The 26,958-nt window shown below is 38.2% G+C and overlaps 4 protein-coding genes across 5 annotated transcripts in view; all 4 read left to right on the top strand.

Annotated features, from left to right (window-relative positions):
- The first annotated feature begins 2,479 nt into the window (after window positions 1–2,479).
- On the top strand, window positions 2,480–4,971 carry LOC307005651 (uncharacterized protein). Its single transcript, XM_079626019.1, has 3 exons — window positions 2,480–2,491; window positions 2,817–2,932; window positions 3,554–4,971. Exon 3 carries the CDS (start codon window positions 4,033–4,035, stop codon window positions 4,771–4,773), a length of 741 nt encoding a protein of 246 aa, XP_079482145.1. The 5' UTR covers window positions 2,480–2,491; window positions 2,817–2,932; window positions 3,554–4,032; the 3' UTR covers window positions 4,774–4,971.
- Window positions 4,972–9,200: 4,229 nt separating this feature from the next.
- Window positions 9,201–14,153, top strand: gpr20 (G protein-coupled receptor 20). Its single transcript, XM_079626628.1, has 2 exons — window positions 9,201–9,434; window positions 12,618–14,153. Exons 1-2 carry the CDS (start codon window positions 9,403–9,405, stop codon window positions 13,711–13,713), a joined length of 1,128 nt encoding a protein of 375 aa, XP_079482754.1. The 5' UTR covers window positions 9,201–9,402; the 3' UTR covers window positions 13,714–14,153.
- A 984-nt stretch (window positions 14,154–15,137) lies between these two features.
- On the top strand, window positions 15,138–26,456 carry slc45a4b (solute carrier family 45 member 4b). Of its 2 annotated transcripts, none has more exons than XM_079626194.1 (8): window positions 15,138–15,284; window positions 17,768–18,367; window positions 20,466–20,654; window positions 20,760–20,939; window positions 21,700–22,772; window positions 23,360–23,459; window positions 24,366–24,577; window positions 24,852–26,456. In XM_079626194.1, exons 2-8 carry the CDS (start codon window positions 18,109–18,111, stop codon window positions 25,218–25,220), a joined length of 2,382 nt encoding a protein of 793 aa, XP_079482320.1. In that variant the 5' UTR covers window positions 15,138–15,284; window positions 17,768–18,108; the 3' UTR covers window positions 25,221–26,456. The 2 variants fall into 2 exon arrangements, with proteins under 2 accessions (XP_079482320.1, XP_079482321.1); XM_079626195.1 differs by lacking the exon at window positions 15,138–15,284 and adding an exon at window positions 16,004–16,336.
- Window positions 26,457–26,463: 7 nt separating this feature from the next.
- LOC307006116 (DENN domain-containing protein 3-like) overlaps window positions 26,464–26,958 on the top strand; it is a gene marked incomplete at its 5' end in the record, with an annotated part of 3,485 nt that continues 2,990 nt past the window's right edge. The window contains one exon of the mRNA XM_079626755.1: window positions 26,464–26,472. Within this exon, the coding sequence (XP_079482881.1) occupies window positions 26,464–26,472 (9 nt within the window). The remainder of the gene's footprint in view (window positions 26,473–26,958) is intronic.

The raw sequence follows: 26,958 nt of genomic DNA, 5'->3' as shown, positions 1-26,958 counted from the left end.
GTTGAGAATAAACAACCCTGCAAATGATGCTACTGTGGCACCGTTATTTGTTTTTGTGGAAACATTTATCAAGCGTAATTGTATTCACTGGAGAGAACCGGATGCATTGTAATCTCGCAGTGTGATATTTTTCACAGATCAGGCCCTTCCAGTCCAATTTGTCCTCACATGATGAGGGTGCCAGATCCTCACAATCAGTGCAAGTTTGTGATAAATGGCTTTGGAGATAAGTCTTATAATAGCCACGGGTCATATTGCATGAACATCCTATCGTGTGTGCCGCAGTGCAAGAGACGCACTTCAAGAGCTTTTGCTATCTAATAGCCTGATAGTGCTTTGCTGTGCTGCGATCTGTTTAGTATACATTGCCATACATACAAAAGATTGGAATGGCCGAAGAATGATTACAGCGCAGAAAATCAATGCTGTAGCCTATATGTCACTGTTTATTTAGCTAAACAACTATCAAGTTTAAAACATTCCCACTTTGGACTAAAGTTTACTACAATAAATGTAGCTATTGATTTGTAGGTATGCTGTCGTTCAAAAGTTTGGGGTCAGGTAGATTTTAAGATTTTTTTTATTCAGCAAGGATGCATTAGGCTACATTGATTAAAATTGACAGTGAAGACTTATAATATAACAAAATATTTATATTTTAAATAAATGCCGTCATTTTGAACTTGAAACATTGACAAATTCTAAAAGATCATGTGACTGATGATGGGTGCATTCACGCCATGTCGTAATTACGAGATGACAACTTATAAAAAATGTTCACGTCCTCGTCAAACTCGTTATTACAATTTGTAAACTGGGAAGCTCTCAGGGAATTCCCATCTTAGAAGCTGTAATATGAGGTCTACGAGGACGTGAACGCTTTTTACAAGTTGAAATCTCGTAATTGCAACATGGCGTGAGTGAACACAACATCATATTGGCATTGATAGTGTTACAACATGGCGTGAGTGTAGCATGCTGCTGAAAATTTAATTTTGCCAAGGATAAATACATTTGAACATATTAAAATAGAAAACAGTTGCATTTTGATCAAATGAATGTAGCCTTGGTGAGCATAAGAGATTTCTTTCAAAATGAAAAAAATCGTACCTATCCCAAACTTTTTAACGGTATAGTGTGGAAATAAAATGTAGTAATACTACAGTAGTAATACATTTCACTTTATTCTTGCTTATTTTTAAAAAAACATGTAAAGATATTTAATTTTGAATAAAATGTAGCATCCCATTCATTGACAACATTTATAAACATGAATGTCACCATTGTTGAGATTCATATTGAGATTTATGTTGAGATTCATATGCTGATTGGTTTAACAGACAGGGCTAATTCTGGCTTTCAATTATGTTCAATTATTTCAAATTTCAATTAGTTCAATTATGACATTTAAGTAGCTTTTATAAGTGTTCCTTAGAACAATACATTCCTGGTTTGCATCTTGAGACAAAACTATGGCACTGACATATGAAACGGGTGTTGATGTCTGCGTCTAATAGACACAGGAATTAAAAATGTTGGTAACACTTTATAGTAAGGTCTCATATGTTAACATTATTTAATGTATTAACAGTTACAGCAGCCAGAGAAAAACTAATAATAAAGAGTAAGGAGCCCAACTAAAACGAACACTGATCACCATATAGTGACGTGACTGCAAACAAAACATCTAAACCTCCTGTTTATTCTCAATAAGAACTTCTGTAGACATAGGACAGAAATAAAGTAAATCTGGTTAGTAAGTTAAGCTGGTAATGCTATTTACATTTACATTACATTTTTAGAATGTTTTTAAAGCGTGTTATCATACCTTTTAGGAAAACGTTCTGGTATAGTATTTCCCTACTAAATATGTGCTTTCAATACATTCCTGTTGTCTCTCGACGACGCTCTCTCATCACGCACAGAAGGCAGCGCAATACTGCTAATCTGCGTCCCATTCTCCCATCCTCTCACACACCTCTCTCCATTTCTATGGGTCTATGGAACTGTCAGTCAGCAGTCAACAAAGCTGACTTCATTCCAGCCTTTGCATCTCACTCTACTCTTAATATTTTAGGCTTAACTGAGACCTGGATTCGTCCAGAAGACTCAGCAACCCCGACTGCTCTCTCGAACAACTTCTCCTTCTCTCACACTCCTCGCCAGTCTGGGAGGGGTGGGGGCACAGGTCTTCTCATTTCTAACAATTGGAATTACTCAACTCTCTCTTCTCTCTGCAATAACTACTCGTTTGAATATCATGCTATTACTCTTACAACTCCCATTAAGATCCATATTGTAGTCATATATCGCCCCCCAGGTCAACTGGGAAGCTTTGTAGAGGAGCTGGATGTGCTGCTGTCTTCTTTCCCTGAGGATGGCACCCCACTTGTAGTCTTCGGTGATTTCAACATTCATCTAGAGAAGCCGCATGCAACAGACTTCATCTTTCTCCTAGCCTCATTCGATCTCAAACGGCTCACCACCTCAGGTACTCACAAATCAGGCAACCAACTGGACCTGGTTTACACACGCAACTGCATCACAGACAACATTTTGGTGAAACCTCTCCATGTTTCTGATCATTTCCTCATTACATTCAATCTACAACTCACTACCCATGCTCCACCAACCCCCCTACCAGCTACTTTCAGACGAAACCTGCGCTCACTCTCTCCCTCCCATCTCTCCTCTGCTGTGTCATCTTCTCTTCCCTCACACTCACACTTCTCATCTCTGGATGTTAATACCGCAACAGATACTTTATGCTACACTTTAACTTCTTCTTTAGACAATATCTGCCCTATCTCCTCCAGGCCAGCACGTACTACTCCCTCTAACCCCTGGTTATCTGAGGTTCTTCGTGATCACCGGACTAAACTCAGGGCAACAGAGAGGAAATGGCGCAAATCAAAAGACACAACTGACCTTAGTATGTATCAATCTCTGCTCTCTTCCTTTTCTGCTGATGTTCATGCTGCAAAATCTTCTTATTTTCACAACAAGATCAACAGCACCGCTAACACACGAACTCTTTTCAAGACATTCAACTCTCTCCTCTGTCCACCTCCACCACCACCCACCTCCTCTTTAACTGCTGATGATTTTGCCAACTTCTTCACCAACAAAACAACAACCATCAGCAGTCAGTTCTCAACTCCACACACACAGGAACCCAGTCCAACCCCTCCCAATCCGAAACACCTTCTCTCCTCATTCTCTCCACTGACCGAGGAAGAAGTATCTAAACTTCTCCTCTCCAGTCACCCCACCACCTGCCCTCTAGATCCCATCCCCTCACACCTTCTACAAGCCATTTCTCCCACACTTCTACCAGCACTCACACACATCATCAACTCATCCCTCCACACTGGCACTTTTCCTACAGCATTCAAGCAGGCTCGGGTAACTCCACTGCTTAAGAAACCCACATTAAACACATCACTCTTAGAGAATTACAGACCTGTCTCTCTCCTACCGTTCATTGCGAAAACACTTGAACGAGTTGCCTTCAACCAAGTAACATCCTTCCTCTCTCTGACCAACCAACTAGACGTAAACCAATCTGGCTTCAAGAAAGGGCATTCAACCGAGACTGCATTGCTGTCAGTCACAGAAGCCCTACGGATCGCAAAAGCTGCCTCCAAATCATCAGTTCTCATTCTCCTGGATCTGTCTGCTGCCTTCGACACCGTGAATCATCAGATCCTCCTGTCCACCCTCTCATCACTGGGCATCACAGGAACTCCTCTCCACTGGTTTGAGTCCTATCTCACAGGTAGGTCCTTCAGGGTCGCATGGAGAGGTGAGGTATCCAAAGAACATCAACTGACTACAGGGGTTCCTCAGGGTTCAGTTCTTGGACCGCTCCTCTTCTCCATTTACACCACATCACTGGGACCCATCATACAGGCACATGGCTTCTCTTACCATTGCTATGCTGATGACACCCAGCTCTACCTCTCATTTCCACCTGATGATCCCACAGTAGCTACACGTATCTCAAGCTGTCTGGCGGACATCTCGGCGTGGATGAAGGAACATCACCTGCAGCTCAACCTGGCAAAGACTGAGCTCCTCGTCCTCCCTGCCAATCCGTCCCTACAGCACGACTTCACTATCCAGCTAGATTCAACTTTAATCACCCCATCAAGGTCGGTCAGAAACCTTGGAGTAACATTTGATGAGCATCTGACCTTCACAGACCACATCACAAAGACAGGTCGATCATGCAGGTTTGCACTGCACAACATCAGGAAGATCAGGCCCTTCCTAACTGAGCATGCAACACAACTTCTCGCCCAGGCCTTGGTTATCTCTAGGCTTGATTACTGCAATGCTCTTCTGGCTGGTCTTCCATCATGTGCAATTAAACCTCTACAAATGATCCAGAATGCTGCAGCCCGTCTTGTCTTCAACGAGCCCAAAAGGGCCCACGTCACTCCTCTGTTCATCTCTCTGCACTGGCTACCACTCGCTGCTCGCATCAAGTTCAAGGCATTGACGCTTGCTTACAGATCGACCACAGGCTCAGCTCCCTCCTACTTTCACTCGCTCCTACGAGTCTACATCCCTACCAGAAGCCTGCGATCGATCAATGAGCGACGGCTCGTGGTACCATCACAGAGAGCCACAAAATCACTCTCCAGAACATTCTCATTCACGGTTCCTTGCTGGTGGAATGATCTCCCTACCCTCGTCCGGAATGCAGAATCCCTGACCACATTCAAAAGACAACTGAAAACTCATCTCTTCCGTGAGCACTTGACATAAAAAAAAAAAAATAAAAATAAAAAAAAACCTCTCCTTTACCCTCCCTTGTTTTGGCTTATGCTACTCTGAGCAATTCCAGAACTTTGTATTTTGAGCACTTCTTGCGTTATTTTTGCTTCTTCACGATGACTCGCTTGTTGTAGTCCTCAGTTGTAAGTCGCTTTGGATAAAGGCGTCTGCTAAATGACTAAATGTAAATGTAAATGTTCTAGGAACAAAGATAAAACTTACCACTGAAAACATTACAAGAACAAAAACATTTCTAGCTGGGTTGAGAGGGCATTCATGTCCAATTTTCAACTAGGAAACTCGTATTTACAAGAATTCCGATAGCACGTAAAGGAAGCATTAATATTTGTTAACAAACAATGTTACGATGTGATTGCTGGTTGGACTGTTCATATCTTCTTCTTTTTTTTCACCTCTGGTAAGATGACTTGAGGCGCGTGGGTCATTTCCAGGGCTCTGATGGAACTGTCAATTCTTTAGCTCCAACTCCACCAGAAGAGAAACAGAGACACTGGACATTGATGTATTATCCTACAGGGAGGAGATGACGTTTTTTCCACTCTGAAAAAGGTACCCTGTGTTCAGCTATATGTTATACAGTTCAGCACTCAGCAGATAATTGGCCTGTATTCAAGACGTACACTCTCTGTGAAATTCTGCCAGCCAGCCAAAAACAGTGGTTTAAAAATAAAGCACAATAAAGTTTTAAACCACCCAAATTCTTTCATCTTTCTAACCAAGCATCTGAGACACTATCACATGAATTGTCCTTTAATAAGAGTGTTTATTTTTTGTTTTTGAATCCATTCATAGCCTATTATATTTAAAGGGGCTATATGTTTAAAGATAAATGTGGTGTGTATAAAAAGATGTCTACAGTGCGTTTCATTTTTAATGGAAACCTCATTTCTAATTACTATTTTAAATTCATTGTCACAGTTTTACCTCCAGTGATTTTATTTTTCATTTTTGCAAAAGAGGAAGAGTAACTGCCTTTTTTGTGAGCTTACACACCAGTGTGCGGGAACGGCATGAGTGGCAGCCTAGATTAACAGTTACCTTTCCTTCTTATACCCTGGGCAAAGCATAACCATGAGTGGAATACCAACACCAAAACCAACTGACAGGAAAGCAAAGACCATAAACCTGAAGGCAAATGGGTGGTTTTGATCAATAGGGGGCAAAGAAAATTAATATTTTTCTCAATGTGTGTTTAATATGTCTATTAAGTTCACCACAATTGAATTTAGTTAATAAACTGACAAGATGACACCAAACATAATATAGTTACATGTTAGAACACACAAGAAGGTAAAGAGTATGTAGTGGAAAGAACGTTTGTCCTAGCAAATGGCACAGATGTGTTTTTGGGGTGCAAGCGACTCTACCTCCCCAGACAGAACCATCCTGTGCCTGGACTGTCCCAACAGTCCTTAATTAGCATAGTGATGAGTCCCTTGTATCAGAAAGGCATTACCATTCTGTGATGATGAAGGGCATTGTCTCACATTCAATTTACATGTATACTTTTAAAGGGACTACTGATGTATTAGTGTAGTAAAGAGTTCCACCCATATTCATTCAGCCTACTACATTCCAATGTAGGTTTATTTTTAAGTCAATTTCTGTATAAGCACATTAAAGTCTGGGTAACAAAATAGCTGAATTGGTTGTTTCCACTGTTATTACCCTGGGGGGAAAAAATCCATGTTGAATTTATGATCAAAATCTTTGTCACACTTTATGGAGTAAGTTGTCACGAGGGAACCAATGAATAGCAATATGTTTCTCAGCAAAACTTTAACATGTTGTTGTTATCAATCGAAACTATTTATGAAACAGAAACAATGGTAAGGGTAACAAACACATTTCAAACCATTGTTTTGGCTAGCAAATTCTGCAATTAATTTACACAGATGAGCCAAAACATTACGGCCATCTGCCTAATATGCTGTTGGTCCACCTCGTGCTGCCAAAACAGCGCCGACCTGCAGAGGCATGGACTCTACAAGACCCCTGAAGGTGTCCTGTGGTATCTGGCACCACGGCGTTAGCAGCAGATCCTGTTGTCATCCCGACAGACGCTTCACTCACTCACATGCCATGGAAGCTCAAAACAAGGGGTTTATCCCATTCTAAAATCCATGTTCATGTTAAGGTCGAGCACTTTGTGCCTTTTCTATATGGAGGAGTCCCCGGTTTGTAACCAGTCCCTCTCTAGGGGCATTTTGTTGTTGTCATTACAACGGACACTTACTCACGGGCTGGGTCAATGTCATGGATGTTGCCCAGTCCAGGTTCTTTGGGGAAGCCCCTTATCTCTTTTGGTACATCAGCCGCCTAAAGATGACTTTTCAGCAATAAGACACTTCTTCCCAGATCTCAGGGGCTATCGTGTGTTGGTGCGGACGGACATCATATCAGTAGTCACCTAAATTATAACCAGGGTGGGATGCATTCGCGCCCCCTGTTCAGGCTGGTGCAGCAGATCCTGCTCTGGGCAGATTTAAACTGCTCTCCCTGTGGGTAGTTTACATCTTAGGACACCACAATATGGGAGCAGACATCCTGTTGAGGCAGGGACTGAGGCCCGGGGATTGGCGACTCTACCATCAAGTGGAGTCCATATTGCAGAATTTGGCCAGGTGGAAGTGGACTTGTTTGCCTCCTAGGAGTCAACTCACTGTCCTTTGGTTCTCTTTCTATCCTCCAGCTCATCTAGGGCTGGATACCATGCAGAGATGTGGCAGAGGTTGCGTCTGTACACCTTGCCCCCTATAATAATGGGAGTTCTGGCGAGGGTCCGTCAGGAGGGGCTGTGACTAACATTAGTAGCTCCATTTTGGCCGGCCCAAGTACTGTTTGTGGACCTAGTATCTCCCCTGGAAGCCTCTCCCTGGAGATTTTGACCAGGAGGGACCTTCTGTCCCAGGCTCGTGGGACATCTTTTCACCCCCAACTAGAGATTTTGAAGCTGTGGGTCTGGCCCCTGAGGGGTACTAGCTCATAGATTCTGGTCTCTTAACCAAAGTCAAAACCAAACCACAGTGCCCGGTTGGTTCAGTTCTGGAGTTTCTCCAAGTGCGTCATTCAGCTAGACTTACCCCCGCTACCTTTAAGGGGCTTCGGTGGGGAAACATGTCAGAAAGACAGACGGTTGGCGTCTATCTGCAGACCACGGGTTCTTTCAAGAGATCTCTCAATTGTGTTAAAAGGGTTGTCAGTTACTCCTATTGAACCCTTAGGCTTTGTCTCTACCAAAGCGTTTTTTCCAGTGGCTAGCGCATTTTTTCCAGTTTTTTTCAATGGGAGCTCCGCATTTTTAAAACGCCAGGAACGTAACGAGGTGCAGAGATTGTACGTAATAGATTGACTACGTACTTCACTGCATCACTTGACTTCATTCTATGCCAATGATTCGCTGTCTTACCGGCACACTGTGTCTCATCCCATTCTCAGGAAACCAGGTTATATAAACCAGAGACATTTTGCTCATTGGTGTACATTTGTAACATTTAAAACATCTGACAACTTGCCCCATCCTGACATTTATAAAAAATACAAAGTACAGAATTCCCAAAAATGAATTATTTAAATTTTGAATTAGTGTTTGTGTAATTGCCCTTTTTTCTCAAAGCCTTGAGAACTAGCCTTATTTATTAAGCTATTATTTGATTTTGAAAATTAACTCTTAATAGTGACAAAATGTAATGGTTTACAGCTGAACAGTTATTCAGTATTCAGGGTTTAGAATCATTTTGAATAATGTGTGTGACTTTCAAAAGTTTACAGGCATATTGTAAATGCCACACAAATATGATTCACATGCTTCCAATGCTGTTAAATAATGTTGAGACAGAGGACAGCACACAGTTCCAATTATTTAAACTCATTCTCAGTCACATTTTAACGTAGCTTACAGACTTCATATCTTTAGTTGGAGAAATTTTGGAAACATCAGGAAAGAGACCTGGCAGATGGTGATGGATGTGTTTCCAGGCAGGAAATGTGGAAAAAGTGTCGACATGTCCAGCAATATTAATACATCCTGTTCTTTTATTTTAGCCATCTTTCTGGCATTCTGACACCTTAAAAATATTTTAGAGGACTTATGCAGTTTATGACATTTTAGCAAGTTTATCAACTTAGAACTTTGCATTGTATGCAGAATATTTATTGTTTTTCCAGCCCCAGTGCTACTGTAAAATTTAAGGCTACATATTCATTCAAATAATCGTAACATTGTATTTAATGTATGTTGAATTTTATTTCAGTAAACCAAACAATCACAAGGAAGAGTATCATATCCCAGAATCCACTGTTTGTAATGTCAGGGTTTATCCAAACTAACTCGAACTTCCTGTGAGCCAGAGGATGAAGGGAGGGAAAGAAACAACAAGAGTAAAACAGAGAGGGACAGAAAACGAGACATGCAGCACAGACAAGGTGAAGAGATGTTCTCCTTTTTGCCCCTTCAAGGTGAAGAAGTTCAACATGTTTATAGCACAAGGGATTTGGTTTTCATCATTTAAGGTTCTTTAAGAGGTTCAGGGGGGTTTTATGGTCTAATTTGAGTGTCAGTTCTGTGGCCTTCATTACAAAATTTCTGTTTCACACTCCATGATCAACTTCTCATCCTTCTATATGTGCAGGTAAGCAATTACTTTGTGTTGTGTGTGATTGCAATGATGCACATTTTTGTTGTGCTTTTATTGATGCAACATTTTCATGCCATGCCATTGCTTGGAATGCCAACCTTGATTTTTTTTTAACTAAATATTGTGTGTGTGAACAGTTATTATAAGTAAGAAGATAATTAATTACCAGTTTAATAAATCTACTTAGCCATTAAAAAATATGGAAATACAATTTATACGATTACAGTTAGTTAGCATCTAACCAGAAGTGCAAATAGCAAAATGTATATAAATGTAAATGTAAATGTATATATATATATATATATATATATATATATATATATATATATATATATATATATATATATATATATATATATATATATATATATATATATATATATATATCAAGCTTGTATATTTAAGTTTCACTTAATTAGTTACAATTAATAGGTAGGCCTACATTTAATTGCCATTAAAGTGAAAAAACTGAACATAAACATATGATTCTAGAAGAAAATTTCAGATGGCACTTAGAGGCTATATATATATATATATATATATATATATATATATATATATATATTAGATATATATATATATATAGCATATATATACGTATACAATAAAGATGTTTTTTGAAGTGCAAAGTTATGAGATACGGAAGCAGAGACCAGCCCAATGCAATTGTCTGAATATAATACAAGCTCCAAATGAAAAAGTATAAACAATAACAGATAAAAAAAAGTTTTAATTTAGATTTATTATATTATATAGTCAATTTGTTTATGAGACTGGTGGTAACATTTTGTTAATATATAGCTACATAATATATATATATATTACATTTGATTTTTGATTTTCTATTAATGTGTGGGTATTTTATGGATTTTCCCCAAATGTTTCCAAAACTTGTTCATGTTCTTTCGTCACAATCTAATGTGCCGAAGCAGTATTTTGCTACAACGAGGGATCATCCTCAAGCCAAAAACAACCAGCCTACATCAAAAGCTCTGACGGCGGCTCACACAGAGATATTTATTTGGGCAGCATTAATGCATCACTGTCTCTCAGAGAGGGCCATTAGTTTTGTTGTTGTCTTGGAGAACGGCATTCCCTCTTTATATCTGAGAGTCTTCTTTTCTATGACGGTTATATACTTTCGAGACAGAATTAAGGAATAGTTCTATAGAGGTCACCACCTCTCTCATAAACAGTTGATTGCCTTTTTTATACTTTCAGATATGTTTTACTGTCAGTGTGAAACTGACATAAAATCAGTGTTTTAAAGAAAAAAGTTATCAATTTCCGTGGAGAGTAGCTTCATTTAAATTATGCAACAGTGCTTGATGTTGTTCAAATATTTAAATTAATTCTGTGGAGTTTAGTCTCTGATATCTAAACAACATTATTTTGGTCAATAAGTATTGTATATTGTTCTGTATTTTCAATTAGGATGTAAATTGAGCAGAGGCCCAAGTAAATAAACATGCAAAAGAGTCAGAAGGCTGATGCCTTTAGTGGGATAGACGTCTATTCCCACGAATCTCAGTATCCAAACAAATCCTTCCCATTAGTCTTAATTATAAACACATCTCATTCTGAACACCATCTGAACTATGCCAGACCGTAGGCACCTCTTCGTCAGAGGCTTCCAGGCTGTTTGTTTATCAAGCTCATTCTTCCTGCGACAGAAGGAGAGCATATTTGTTTTTGCAGGCAATTTTCCATTATGCCACATTGTACCATGTGACATCGGTTTGAGATGTAGACACACGCAGTCTTAAAACTGTCAATTATTTTGATGTCCTTACATACAGGTAAAACATGACCAAAGAAACTGACAGTATGTTTGAAATAGCCAAGCCAACTATATTATATAGCATACTGTCTACTGCAAGAGTATACTGTATATACCGCAGACAGTTTACAACTATAAATGTTTTATATACTAAATTAGCTGGTACATGCAAGAATGACTTGTTTTAACTAACTTTAAATAAAAACTAAATATCCATCTGAGCACTGAACTAGTTTGTAGTCCTAAAAAGTTACATTCTTACAGTCTTATTATTAATAAAAAAATATTGTTTTTTTATTTACTTACATTTTACCATACATATTGTGCTGTACTTCAACTTCTATTTATTTATTTCATTTGTTTCTTTATTTATACATTTTTAATTATTTATTATCTGCACTGAGACCTTTTCTCACTTGTGTTGACATGGGTGCTAGCAGCATTTTAGTTTTGTTAGACATTAGTGCTGCTTTTGACACTGTATGTCGTGTGGGTTGTTAGACATCTCTGGTGTTGTGTTTGATTGATTTAAATCCTATCTCACTGATCATTTCCAGTATGTATGTTTGGGGGGAAATAAATGCGAACCAACATTGGTACAGCAGGGTGTCCCGCAGGGGTCTGTGTTGGGGCCTATTCTGCTTTTAAATTAATATTCTATTCTATTCTATTCTATTCTATAATATTTTATAATATAATATTATATATGTTGCCTGATCACTCGAAAGTTGATGCACCTCTTGATTAAATAAATGTTATGTTTATTTCATGAAGAGGTGCATACATTTTTGGTCAAGATCTTGTATTGACAATGGAAGAGTCAAGCACTCTGTAAAGTCTACTCCAGCACATCCCAAAACTTTCAATGAATTTAAGGTCTGGACTCTGAGATGCCAATTCAGGTGTGAAAATGGTTCTTCATGCTCCCTCACTCCCAGTCCCAACCATTCTTTCACAGTGTGAGCCTGATCAATCTTTACATTGTCTTCCTGGAATATGACCATTATGTGTCTTCCTACATGGTTGTTTAAGAAATGAAACGACACACTCCATCAATTAGGGTTAGAATAGCTGTTGCCAAACATATACTGTAGCATGCTAGAATAAACCCTGCAATAATGATCACAGACTCTTAACCATTAGCCTATTTAATTTTTTTTGGCCGGGCAGTGTATAATGATCCATTAATCATTATATTATATTTATTAATGATTTTTTGATAAAAGTCATTATAAGGTTTTAGCAAATGTTCTTAAACTCAATTACCGGTTGTCAAAAACGACCATTCTACCATTTTTCTTTGAATCTACAAATAAATGGCTTTACAAAATTGCAAATCTTCAAAATTGCATCTTTTGTAATTGCAATTTTTCCTTTCACTTTGTGTTTTTGTGCAGATCCAGCCCCCAAACCACAAAGATGACCCTTACAGAGGTTTCATCGAATCTGAACCTCACATCAACATCGTCTCCTCCCCTAACAAACCATACTTCTCCACCATACCGTGAACCTTATTTACACAGATTGGCCCACTTGGATGAGGGTCTCTATAATGACTTTTACAGCCTGTGGATAGCCCTGGTGGTCATCAACACACTTATCTTTATGGTAGGGATGACCCTAAACAGTCTGGCTTTGTATGTCTTCTGCATCAGGACCAAGCCGAAGACTACATCAGTCATCTACACCATTAACCTGGTTGTGACGGATCTGTTGGTTAACCTTTCCCTCCCCACTCGTATCATATTGTACTACAGTGGAGGAAAGTGCCTCAACTGTTCCTACATGCACATTTTCAGCTACTTCGTCAACATGTACTGTAGCATCCTCTTCCTCACCAGCATCTGCGTGGACCGCTACCTAGCCATCGTTCAGGCCGAGGCCTCGCGGAAGTGGAGGAACCCTGGTGTGGCCAAAGCAGTGTGCGTCTGCATTTGGCTGTTCGCCATCATCGTGACCTCCTCGCTTCTCACGACGGCCTTCAAGCACTCAGGCTGCTGCCTGTCCAAACTTTTCGCACTGACCGTATTCGAGTTCTTCCTCCCAATGGTGATCATCGTAGTGTTTACTATTCGAATCATGTGCGCCCTTTCCAGCCCGGGTCTGATGCAGCAGAGCCGCGACAGACGCATGAGAGCCGTACAGCTGCTGTCGACCGTGCTGGTGATCTTCACCGTCTGCTTCACACCGTTTCACATCCGTCAAGTTCTGTTTTACTTCCATCCTGATCTGCCTCATCATGTGATTGTGTACCACGTGACCGTCACCCTCAGCAGCTTAAACAGCTGCCTGGATCCTGTGGTCTACTGTTTCGTCACCACTAACTTTCAGTCTACCATGAAGAGATTTTTGAGGAAGATAGAAAGAGAGCAGACGAGTGGAGATATTATCAGCATGCAGAAGAGCTCAAAGGCTTCAGGCACCGTGAATACTATAGATAAAAGTACAAGGATAAACATGAGCCCTGTCCAGCAGGGAGGCCGACCTGCATAAGGGAGCGTACATGTGTCCTGTACACCACAGTATTCAGATGGTTGCAATTACCATGTCATACTAAGGCAAAACCACGGGCATAAATTATACTTTGTTTCTCTGTGTACTGTAAATACGTAATGTATTGATTTTAAGAGCTTGCATTTTAATTTCACAAGTGACATTGTTTGTAACTACAACAACTATGCAGCAATGCCAACATAATACGCCACAGCATTTTTTAACTTGTAGAGTTTTAGAGCAGGGGTTTTAAAAAATGTTATGCCAAGGCCCCCCAAATATGATGGACCCCTTGCGAGGGACCCCTTAAAAGGCAGACGTATACTGTATGTATGTATACATCTGTATGCAACGTGCGTATGAAGACACATGAAGGTTTTTATTATTGGCGATCATATTGTTACTGTACTGAAGCCAAGACGAATTATTAAAACATTATCAAGAAAATATTGTGTATCTACTGTATCTTTTTTTCTGACCACTATTAGAGTGTACTATATCGTTCAAACGTTTAGGGTCGATACGTTTTTGTTATTGCTTTTAAAATAAGTCTCTTGATTTGATCAAAAATACAATAAAAGATTGTGAAATATTATTACAATTTAAAATAACTGTTTTCTGTTTTGATATATTTTCAAATGTAATTTATTCTTGTGATGGCAAAGCTGACTTTTCAGCATCATTACATCTTGAGTATCACAAGATACTTCAGAAATCATTCCAATATGCTGATTTGGTGCATGCTCAAAAAAACATTTCTTATTATTATCAATGTTAAAAACAGTTGTGCTGATTAATATTTTTGTGGAAACTGTGATACATTTTTTCAGGATTCTTTGATTAATAGAATGTTCAGAAGAACAGCATTTATTTGAAATATTCTATATTTCTATAAAATATATTTTAAAACTTCCTTTTTAGAACTTCTGTAAAAAAATAAAAAAAAATAAAACAATAACTATAGTTATAGAATATAGAATATTTATAGTTATAAAAAAAAACTATAGATTTGACGCTTAGCAACAAAATCATAGTGTTAACATTTTAGATAAGCTTTTGTTTTATGCTTTCGTGCCAAATGGGAGTATCAGGGATTTTAATGAATAAATAAAACTATTATTTCACATAATGTTAACCACAGACCTGTAGTCCAGAAGAAAAAAAGGATGAAATTCTATATAAATCAATGCTTGAATAGTTTTTTAAGCAATTCAGGCTGGACTAGTTGCAGTAGCCTTAGTGTAGTATTTTATTTAAACAGAATAACACGTAGGCCTATCTAATCTGTCAAATTAAGGTTGTCAAGCTGCCTTATTTTGTTACATAATATTATTTTATTATCAAATACCACTTTAAAAGACATCAGTTGTGTGTTTATGACATTATTAAATCGGATGACATAAGTAATGAATGGCATGAGTCATGACTGCTCTTAGTTCACAGATTTTGACAGCAATAAACGAGATTACATCATTGCTGAGTTTGACGAGAGGGATTTGTAGCCTAGAGCGTAACGACTGGCAACCGCGAGCAGACAAAAGATGCAGTAGACGTCCGCGACCTGAGAGCAGGTACATTTTTCTCTTTAACATCTTACTCCATTCACTTGTGTGGATGCTGAGATTCTTTCTCTATCAATAAATTAAGATGTCTTTTATGAATCGAACCGCTCGTCCAGCTCGGAAAGTGAAGGTATCCTCTAAATTTGCCGTAAAGCAAAGTTAATTTAGCAGGCTAGCAGTCCGGGCTAACTGTATAAGCATGAACGTTAATCAGACTGATGATTCATGTAAAGTTAAGCGAAATCCCAAATGCATAATAATTGTAACTACGCTCGCTCATTCCCAGTCAGATCACTTTACCCTCCCAGGAAATAAAGTTGTTGGTTACATAGTGTGTGTATAATGTAAAACATCTAACGTTACAACACTACACAAATCATTGTATGCAACAGTCGGGTGATCTGGATTTTCCTAGATTCCTTGAATTCATGAAAAATAATCATAGGCAACGGGGTTTATGGTTATCTGGTGGATGTTTGTAGCGTTTATTTCAGCCAGCAAGGTTGTGTCTAAAATCTCACTGAAATTGACTGGGTTTAATGTTAGGTTTCCAGGCTTAACAGTTAGTTATTTCCAATAACAATCAGGAAACCGTACATGTTTAGGCATGATCTGACCTCCATCACAGGCTTCTTCTTAAAAGGTTTGCACGTGATTCAGCGCACCTCGCCTTGCCGTCATGCATTGTCCTCCTTTTAAAACAATGTCATGTCAGTCTCTGACACAGGTGTCCATTCGCACACCTGACTCTCTTGTCACAGCAGGTCTGGGTTTATTGGGCTGCTCTGGGGTGAATGTTATGTTATGTTACCTTCTGCCAAAAGCGTCTGGGTGCAGCGTAGCCTTATCAGTAGGCCTACAGTGCACAGGGGACGGGCAGTTATCACGAGTCTCGTGTTGTCAGCCAGTAAAACTAGTGACACATATATCTATATTTGAGCTCTGTCACTGTTTGTTCTGTGGCCATTCTGGTGTATGCCTACTTCACTTTATCTGAGACAATATTTCTGGGATAAAGGGATTTGGGCATCAAATGAAACACGTGCTACTTGAGGAACGAGGTAGGATATGTTTTTGATTTTTAGGCTACATCGGGGACATGTTCACGGGTCTTGTAACCAAATTTGTAACAGATAGGCTACATGTTGAAATGATTTAGGCTATAGTTTATATAATCCTGTACTGTAGCCTATTTTTATATAAGTAAATATAAATAGTTTAACATGTATAGGAAAATTATTTAGTAAACAGAATCAAATAAAATTAAAACTGAATATTAAAATAACATTACAAATATACATTGAGCATACAGTAATTTTAACGAATGGGTTTATCATATCAGCTGCTCATTCACCATTAGTTTTTAAAACTCTTATGTAAATTATTTTAAGGACTGGCACATGTGCTATTATAATTTATAGCTCTACAGCAACTGAAGCAGGATTGTGTAATGCTAACTCAATTAAAACGACCTTTGGAACTTTACACACTTGCTACCTTTACCATAGGACGTAGAATGTATAAATAAACTTATAAGTACATATTCTTTTTGCATATGTGTTTATAGCCTACTCTGTAACAAAGTTTTTAAACATTGTTTTAGAGCTTGTGCTTGGATAAATACCTTTCTGGTATCATCGGTAAATCCATGGCACGTATTACGTTTATTTTACACTAAGCCTTTAAAATATTAAACCTGAAGTTTGGGGCACCAACAGATAAATGTAAAATTCATTTTAAAATATCTATGTTTTTATATATATATATATATATATAATTTGTGTTAAAAAAATGCATCATTTTATGAAGTGTAATAGTTTAAATTGTGTTATATGTGCAAGAGCAGATGGTGTTTTTGTACTTTCAGTTAAAGGGATTCTCCCAAAAATGTCTGAATGTTCTTAAGCACCTGTATGAATTTCTTTCTTCTGCTGAACACACAAGAAGATATTTTGAAGAATGCCAGTAACCAGTTTATGGGACCCCATTGACTTCCATTGTGTGTGTTTTTTTTCTTCCATACATTGAAAGCCAATGGGGTCCATCAACTGTTTGGTTACCTATATTCTTCATCTTCAGAATATCTTCTTTTGTGTTCAGCAGATGAAAAACATTCTTACAGGTTTGGAACAACTTGAGGGTGAGTAAACTATGACAGAATATTTCATTTTTGGGGGAACTATCCCTTTAAGGCTTTAAAATGTTCTATTAGGAACAAGTATCTGCATTCTTTTCATTGCCTATTCCCTATTTTAGTCACTTTATTATTTCATCTGCCTTTCTCCAGGGATTACAGATATGCCAAATATGTCATGCTTTTGGTAAAACTATGTTTACTGTCATAATGCCAGGTTTGTTCCCATCTTGTTTTCCACTAACATTTTTCCACTGCCTTGATCTTTCTGGATATCAGTTTTTAATGCCAAGATTTCTCCCTATCTCCCCCCCACCCCCTCTCTCTCATTCACTCTCTCTTTCTCCTTCTCATCTAGATTAATAAGTAATTCCATGGAGGTGCACAGAGGAACATCTACCTGTTCTGCTCTCCATGCCCTCCCCCTTTTCCCTTTTTCTTTTCAAGAAAACATGACTTGTGAGTTACACCAACAAAGCTCTATATTGACTGGTATTCATTACAACGGCTGGTAGACCTCTCACTAAAATAAATGGAACAACCTGACCTCTCTGTTGACTACAAGTTAGTGTTTTATAATAAGAAAACTGCTGTGGATTATGAAAGATCAACTTGGAGGTCTTAAGCAAAATAGAGTCTGTACTTGTGAGGGGTAAGTACCACAGGAATCTGGATCAAGACCCCACACCAGCATTGTATATGCAGGCCAGCATGGCACCCAAGAACGCTGTCACAGAGTCCATTCCAGTGCTGGACCTGGAAGTCATGCAAGAGAAGGATCCAAATGGTGGGCAGAACATGGAGAAGGAAGTGGAGATGTCAGAGGACTCGGCCAGTGAGGATTTTGTAAACCACATCCCCAAGCGGTTATGGGTCATGCACGGTGCCATCATGTTTGGGAGGGAGTTCTGCTACGCCATGGAAACAGCGCTGGTCACTCCTGTGCTGTTGCAACTAGGTTAGTAATCAACCGTTATCCCGACAACAAACATGTCGTTCCAAACCTGTGTGACTTTATTTCTTCTGTGAAACACAAAAGAAGATATTATGAAAACTGTTGGTGTTTTTGGCCACAAAATGAAAGTCAATGAGGTAGTGTTGTTTTGGACCCCATTGACTTTCATTGTATGAGCAAAACATTCTTCAAAATATCATCTTTTGTTTTCCGCAGAAGAAATAAACTCCACTACTTTTTTGTATCATTTCCATGCACTATTTTTACTTTTTTTTTCTTTCTTTTTTTCTGTCAGCATTTACCGGTAGATCTTTTTAACATTCATTAGATGTAGATAAAGCATTGAAAATGCTGATGTAACCGAAACATGCACAGTCTCGTGCACACTTTTTAGAAAAGGCCATTTTGCAATATCAGATCTGCACTTTGTATCCACCTTATTTTTGTACCTTGTAAATTGAATGAGTCATGGCGTCTGGTGTCATTCGCTTCCAGTTATTTTTAGCGGTACAAAACATCTTGTTAATGCTGCTTGATATTGCAAACTTGTATGTCGTATAATGTTATTTTAATGTATTGTTGTAATTATAAACACACTGATTTGTAGTGCATAGTTTTACTGCACTTTGTTATTCTTCTAATTATTTAACCACTAATGAATAAGAGGTCTTGCACATTCACAGAAGATAGCTTACTTCCATGTTGCAAAATAAGAATATATGGAGGGTTAATGGGTGATTTAGTGTTTTTTTAATTATTCTAGGATTAGGCCTAAGACCTCTATTCATAATCAAGGGTTCCCTATTGTGTCAATGCCAACCCTGTGTCATAGTAGTAAGATGAAGGAATGCTTGTTTCCACAATAGCATGTAAAAGTGGGTGAGGTAGGCGTGGAATTCAGAGAATGCGTGAGTGTGCTGTGCGCATTTCTCTTTCTCTCGGTTTCCCGTCCATTTTGAATAAGATCAATGTCAACAGATCCTCTCAGGAAACTGCATGGTTAATATTACAAAAGGTTTGAATTGCTCTGAAGGCCCTCTGATCTCGTACCAAAAGCAGCTTCAGTAGATTTAACAGCTGAAAATATACTGAACGTCATCCAGTAAACTCTAAAAGGCCATTTTCCCAGAAGATTTAGCATATCGCAGCCTAAATCACTCTGTAATTGTCCCTTTAATGTGCATGTTGATGCAAAATATATGCATCCCTTAAAATCTCAAATAGCCTACTTGATGAAAATAGGTACAATAATTGAAATGTTGAGTGTGGTTTAATAGACAATCAACCAGAGTCTGTTTTTTAGCGTAAAAAGGATAAAATCCTCTCCGGTGATGGATTAAATGCAGTGGGTATTGACAAAACCATCTATTTTAAGTTTTGACTCTTGAGAGTTGTCAGTGTTATTGCTTTATAATACAGGATGATTACTTCATTACTTCATACTGCAACTTAACCTGATCTGTAGAGGTTCGATTTCGAATCATGAACCGTTATGATTTGACATGTGACTTGTCTGTTGTCTGCACTTTCTGTTCTCACATTCTCAGTCTGCATCCCACTTCACACATGACATGTTCTTTCGCATATTTGGACTTCTTGAAAAAAAAAAAGTTGTTTGACATTTTAAGTTTCACTTGAGTAATCAAGTGTTTGGATTTTAGTATGTCATCAGTCCTGGCACGAGTTCTGCGGTGCCAGACTAGAAAATGTTCGACTCATGGAAAATTTCCTACAGCTGTTATTGTTAAAACTAGATGCTATGAGCCATTACCTCCTCCAAATCATGTCAAATACTCTTCAGTCTTCCCACGCCCTTTTTAGTTACTCTGAGTCATCGCATTTGATAATAGTTTTATTGTCAGAGGCAATGTGGTTGCTTCATTACTATGACACAGTTTTTGATCTATTGTGTGAAAGATTTATAGTGTTGTAAATGTCAGGTTAATGAACTGCAGACATGTTGAAACCATGCAGACATGTTTCAAATTATGAGAGTTGCTATAGTTGCCATATTGGTACATTTCAGCAAACTGGTTATTAAATTTTTTTGATCTGCCTGAACCTTGGAATTGTATTGATCGTGGTCCTTTTCTGCTTGCAGGTCTCCCAGAGCAGTATTACAGCTTAACCTGGTTCCTCAGCCCTATTTTGGGTTTAATTTTCACCCCTCTGATTGGCTCAGCAAGTGACCGCTGCACTTTGAAATGGGGTCGGAGGAGACCCTTCATTTTGGTGCTGTGTGTAGGATTGTTACTAGGAGTGGCCTTATTTCTCAATGGATCTCTTATAGGTAATTACTACTAATTTATATATTATTTAAAACAAATTGTATAATATTGTTATTGTATAATAGTGATTTGACCTTACAGCTTATTTGAATCTGTCTCTCAAACAGGTCTGTCTCTGGGTGACGTCCCCGGTAATCAACTGTATGGGATCGTGCTGACTATTGTTGGTGTGGTGGTTCTGGACTTCTGTGCTGATGCTTTGGACGGACCAATCAGAGCCTACCTCCTGGATGTGGCTGATACTGAGGAGCAGGACGTGGCTCTAAATATACATGCTTTCTCAGCAGGTATATATTCTGGGACTGGGAGGGAACTGGAATAGAGATGCTCTGTTCTTTAGCATCAGACTTAAACCATCTCAACTCTTAAAAAAACAGTTTATTAGATAATTACTCACTGGTAAAGGTCTAATCAGAATAACAATGTTCTACTTACATGGAAAAAGTGTTTATACACTACAGTTCAAAAGTTTGGGGTCAGTACATAAAAAAAGAAGAAAATAAATTAATACTTCTGTTCAGAAATTGATCACACATAACAGTAAAGACATTTGTAATGTTACAAATTATTTCCATTTCAAATAAATACTTTTGAACTTTCTAATTTATCAAAGAATCCTGAACAAAAACTATATATCATAGTTCTCACAAAAATATTCAAAGGTTTTCAAAATGTAATATAATATGAAATATTTCATGAGCACCAAATCAGCATATTAGAATGATTTCTGAAGGATCATGTGACACTGAAGACGGTTGCTGAAAATTCAGCTTTGCCATCACAGGAATAAATTACATTTTAAAATATATTAAAATAAAAACAGTTATTTTAAATTGTAATAATTTCACAATGTCACTGTTTTACCCTATTTTTGATCAAATAAATACAGACTTGGTGAGCTAAGCATAATATACTTTTTTTCAAAAACATAAAAAAACAAAACATGCTGGATGGTGATTTTATATTTTAGTCATATAAGATATTTAGCCTTGAAGGCTGCATTGATGTTGTATATTTGGTGGTTTAAAGTGATGTAATTCCTTTCAGGGCTGGGAGGTGCTGTAGGTTACGTGCTTGGAGGGCTGGACTGGACCAACACCTTTCTAGGTCGAGCTTTTAAGGCCCAAGAGCAGGTCCTCTTTTTCTTCGCTGCCATCATCTTTATCATTTCTGCGACGCTTCATCTTTTCAGCATCAAGGAGCATTTATATAACCCCAACCTGCCAGGGGTATTGAAGGATGAGGATGAAGAAAGGCCACCTTCTGTCCAGCTCTATGGAAACTTTCCATCCACTCGCCTCTTGCCTCAACTAGAACTTATCCCTGAGGAGGAGCCATTTTCAGGCCACGAGGATGATCGGGATGTTTCAACTGATTTTCTAAACATCGAATTGGTGCGATGTAAAAGTGACTCAGTTTTAGCCATGCTAGATTCTACCATAGAGCTTGACCCAGACTTGGATCGCGATGGGCATTTTCTTTGGGACATCGAGCCAAATTTATTCCAGGACTTTCAGGGTTTACAAGATGATGGAACAACAGTGGATTGTCACAACACCAGCCAGCTAGGTCAGTGCACTGACAACCACTTACAGAAGTGTGATAGCAATGGGGAACACATCTGTGGAGCTGCCAATACTGTAAACGACAATCCAACCAATGGAGCAGCGAATGGCACTAATCAACCAGGCAAAGTTTGTTTACGACCATCCAGCGGCCCAGTGCGCCGCCGTCACCCTCCCTTCTACCGCCAGCCCTCCTTCACTTTCTCTTATCACGGACGCGTGGGCTTTCAATGGCGACGCCGCTACGGCAACATGGCCAGGCCAATCAAATCTTCACAAAGCCTGAATGACATCGACAAAATACCGAGACGTCACGAGAGGCGGAAGTTGCAACCAAGTAATATCTCTGCATCCCGCAGGATTGAGGAAGACGAAGAAAGCGAGGATGGAGATGGTGGTACGACGGTCAAACTACTCTGGTTGTCCATGCTGAAAATGCCGCCCCAGCTCTGGCGTCTGTGTGTGTGTCACCTGCTCACCTGGTTCTCCATGATCGCACAGGCTGTGTTCTACACAGACTTCATGGGCCAGGTCATCTTTGAAGGAGACCCGACCGTAAGAAGAGTTCTTTATCCTGTCCTTTAATTATAGTTTCTGTAAATATAAATAAAAAATAAAATGAATGTATAAAAATATTAATACATTAGAATTCAATCTTTAATTTATTTGCCAGACAAAGTCAAAATAATTTTAATAAGCAAAATTTTAATCAATGTAAATACCAAATTATTAGCCTACCAAAATTGTTAAGCCAACATTGTGATACTTTGAGGGCGTGTTCACATCTGGCTCGTTTGGAGCATTGTTTCGGAACCTGGCGTGCTTTCTCACTTAGTTCGTCTAGTTTAATGCATATGAGCACGGCAATCGCGCTCGTATCCGCACCCGGAAAAATCCGTAATTTTAAATAAAGTGAACTGAACCAAGAAGAAATTGCAACATTGTGACAGTTTTAATCCTTGTTTCTGAACAAAGCAAATGATATACATGTCTGAAATGGCATTAGTCTTCACTACATACAATTTACTTTTGTAATATCCGGTGTTGATGTATAGTACAGGCTCTATTTAATGGTATCTAATACTGAATTTATTTGTATATATACTTATACTGGATATATTGTTGATGTTTTTCCAAACCAGGCTGCTGCTAACTCCACCGCCCTGCAGAACTACAGTAAAGGTGTGCAGATGGGCTGCTGGGGTCTTGTGATCTACGCAGCTACAGCTGCCCTCTGCTCAGGTGTGTGTTACGTTCATGTATTTGGTTAGGACGTTGCTAATGATGAGAATTACATTTGTTTTTTTTGTTTTTTTTTCAGTAGGGTGATCAGGTTTCAGTTCTGTATTTAGACACTCACATGACCACTTTGTGGAATAAGCAGATTTATTTAGGGTGTGTTAGTCCTTATACATTTAGTCTTGAATCTGTAATTCCCTTTATGAAGATCAGAATGTTGGGTATATTTTCTTGGTTTTATTTTTACATGTAATTTAGGATTACAATTGTTGTCTTTTTTAAATTGAGAAACATTAACTTGTCACATATCTTATGTAACACTACTGTTTAAAAGTTTGGGGTCAGTACGTTTTTTCATAAAAAAAAAAATATTAATAGTTTTATTCAGCAAGATGCATTAATTTGATAAAAAGTGACAGTAAATAATTTTACATTGTTACAAACCTTTCTATTTCAAATGCCATTCTTTTGAGCCTTCTATATTGTAGACTTATATTCTAGAATTTTTTAAAATCACGGATTCCACAAAAATATTAAGCAACACAACTGTTTTTAACATTGATAATAATAAGAAATGTTTTTTAGCCACCAAACCAGCATATTAGAATGATTTCTGAAGGATCATGTGACACTGAAGACTGGAGTAATGATGCTGAAAATTCAGCTTTGCCATCACAAATATATAAAATATATTAAAATAGAAATTTATTTTAAGTTGTAATACACAATATTGCTGTTTTTACTGTATTTTATATCAAATAAATGCAGCCTTGGTGAGCAAAAGACATTTCAAAACAAAAAAAGACCAACCCCAAACTTTTAGACATGGTTTCATAGTCTGTCTGCACTTTTTGTTCTGTCTTTGTTTGTGTGTAATTCAAACCGAATAATCAGAGACATGTTTTACAGATGTGCTCCAAAGGATCTTAAACAACTATGACCTAAGCATAAAAATCACCTACATGTTGGGGACTCTAGCCTTTGCTGTGGGAACAGCTGTCATGTCCATCTTTCCAAATGTGTATGTTGCTATGGTGATGATAAGCACTATGGGAATCATCTCCATGAGCATGTCATACTGCCCTTATGCTCTTCTGGGACAGTACCATGAAATCAAAGAGGTCTGTATCATAATCTTTTGTCAAATTATTAGTGTCTTTACTGTCACTTTTGATCAATTTAATGGATCTTTGCTAAAAACGTTCAAAAAATCCTACTGACCCCAAACGTTTGTAGAATAGTATGTGTATATATATAAATATGGTTATAGATTTGGAAGATAAGCTCATCCAGAACTAATTTTCACTGCCAGTAGCACTTGATTTGTTACAGCGGTTTCCCCCTGCAGCAGTGTTTTCAATGAGTGTTTATCATCTTTCTTTTACATTGTCACAGTACATTCATCACAGCCCTGGCAACTCACGGCGAGGGTTTGGCATCGACTGCGCCATCCTGACATGTCAGGTTTACATCTCTCAGATCTTGGTGGCGTCGGCGCTCGGTGCGGTTGTAGATGCCGTTGGCTCAGTGAGAGTGATCCCTATGGTGGCATCGGGAGGATCCTTTCTTGCTTTCCTTGCTGCGGCTATCCTCGTCATCTACCCCGATACGCTTGACGATGATGAAGACGAGGATGACGAAGAGCCAGGCCCAAGTTCTGTTAAATCGGAGGCAGCGTCCAATAACAGTACAGAGAAACACAGTGTTTTAAAGTCAATGCCAAGGAACAGTTCCAGCAAGCCAGAGGTTGAATCCTCAGTTTGAGTGTTAAAACGTAAAATACTAGAGTTTTTGAAGTACCAATCCCAGAATGCACAAGCAAGTTAAGACAAAAGACTTAAGAGGGGCATGCTTTTCCCTTCATATACTCTCACACATGCTGATGTTATTCTGTGGATTTGGTACAGAGATTATTTGAGTCAAATATGTGATTTCTGAGATTATTTCTCAATATATTTATTATTTGTGCCCAAACATTTCCATTGTCTAGAAAAAAATGACCAGGTTTACGTCACTACAGTGAAAACATTTTCACATGCTAATAATAAATTTTTCCCACACATATAATCACTCCACATTGCAAGTCAACATTTACATACCAGATGTGAGTTTACTTTTTCAGACTGATGTTTTACTCTGTTTAAATATGTCTGATTATCATTGTATGTCCCTCATTTCATGAGAATCACTCAGGGGTAAAGCTGCTGCTTTCGAGCACAAAATGCTCACTTCTGTAAAGACTTAAACTATGCACCAAAATATTTGTTTTGTAATGTTTCTAGACTTTGAATAAGACATTGGTTTTCAGAGTTGCCTTATGTTCAGAAATGTGATTTTCTTAGGTACACTATTTTATGGTATGAATAGAATGGATAACCATGGCATTAAGTAAAGAAATGGCTTTGCTTTTTGCAGCAGTGATTGGTGTGCGAAATGAAGAAGTGCGTTTAGCTGTCATGGCAAGTTTTACTGTCTGTCAGCCTTCGTCTTAAGTGATGACTCCAATAGTGGCAGTATTTTTCACAGCCAAATTCATAATGTTGTTCCAATACTGTTGTGTAGTTTATATACACAAGTTTTTGAGACTGCTTTTCAAACAAGACGACAGGCCACATTTTTTTTTCACTAGTCACAGATCTCCACTAACTAAGTTATGGCCTCTTATGTTCATAAATGTAGTTTAAATGCATCGCTGGAAATGTGATGTCTGCAATTGATGTATGGAGGTCAGTGGCCTGGCTTTGTATCCTATTTTATCAGGCAAAAAATGTTTGAGTTTGTGTTTCATAATCAAGGTGAACACATTTTTTTTTTGTATTTGTTGTACTGCTGACTTTTTTAGAGTTTGAACCAATTTGAAAGTTTATACTGTTTCTAGCTGTTTATTTTGGATTTGTGTTCAGTTTTGATAAAGAGAAAGCTTTACACTTTTCCCTGTTTGAATGATTGTTTGTTTGAAACTTCAGCACATTGTGGTTGAATCTGGAATAAATTGCTGGACCACTAGATGGCGCAAGTACATTGGATACTCGGTGACACATAATTAAATACACGAGCCTGTAGGCCTACCCAGAGCCGTTATTTTTTGTTTGTTTGTATTTACAGAGATAATTCGTTTAAAACGTAATTTGCTCTCATCCACTCTGAGTCGTAGCCTCATTAATGAATAGGTTGAAAATAAATAAATAAAATAGGGCTAGAACATTTTTACAAATTATTTCAGCAAATAGTCAGTGAAAAGAGATGATTAACCTTCAGAAAATTATGAGAAGTAATTTTTGGGTGTCACAATTCTAAGAGTTGTGTCTGTTAACGGATATTTGATGTGTTTAAAACTAGCTATTTTTTTATTTCAGATAATTGCTCTCCAAATATAATCTGGTTTGGTTTGGCCTCACCATAAGGTAGTACCTGGCAACGTTGCCTACCTGTTGACTGTTAAGCGCACGCGCACATCATGTGCTCCGCTTGCTGGAACGTGTTTAGTGTGTCCCATTCATTT

The sequence above is a fragment of the Phoxinus phoxinus genome (genome assembly GCF_949152265.1).
Source record: "Phoxinus phoxinus genome assembly, chromosome: 10".
Classification (NCBI taxonomy): domain Eukaryota; kingdom Metazoa; phylum Chordata; class Actinopteri; order Cypriniformes; family Leuciscidae; genus Phoxinus; species Phoxinus phoxinus.
The sequence above is the reverse complement of the archived record's forward strand: the minus strand, read 5'-3'. Positions and strand labels throughout refer to the sequence as shown.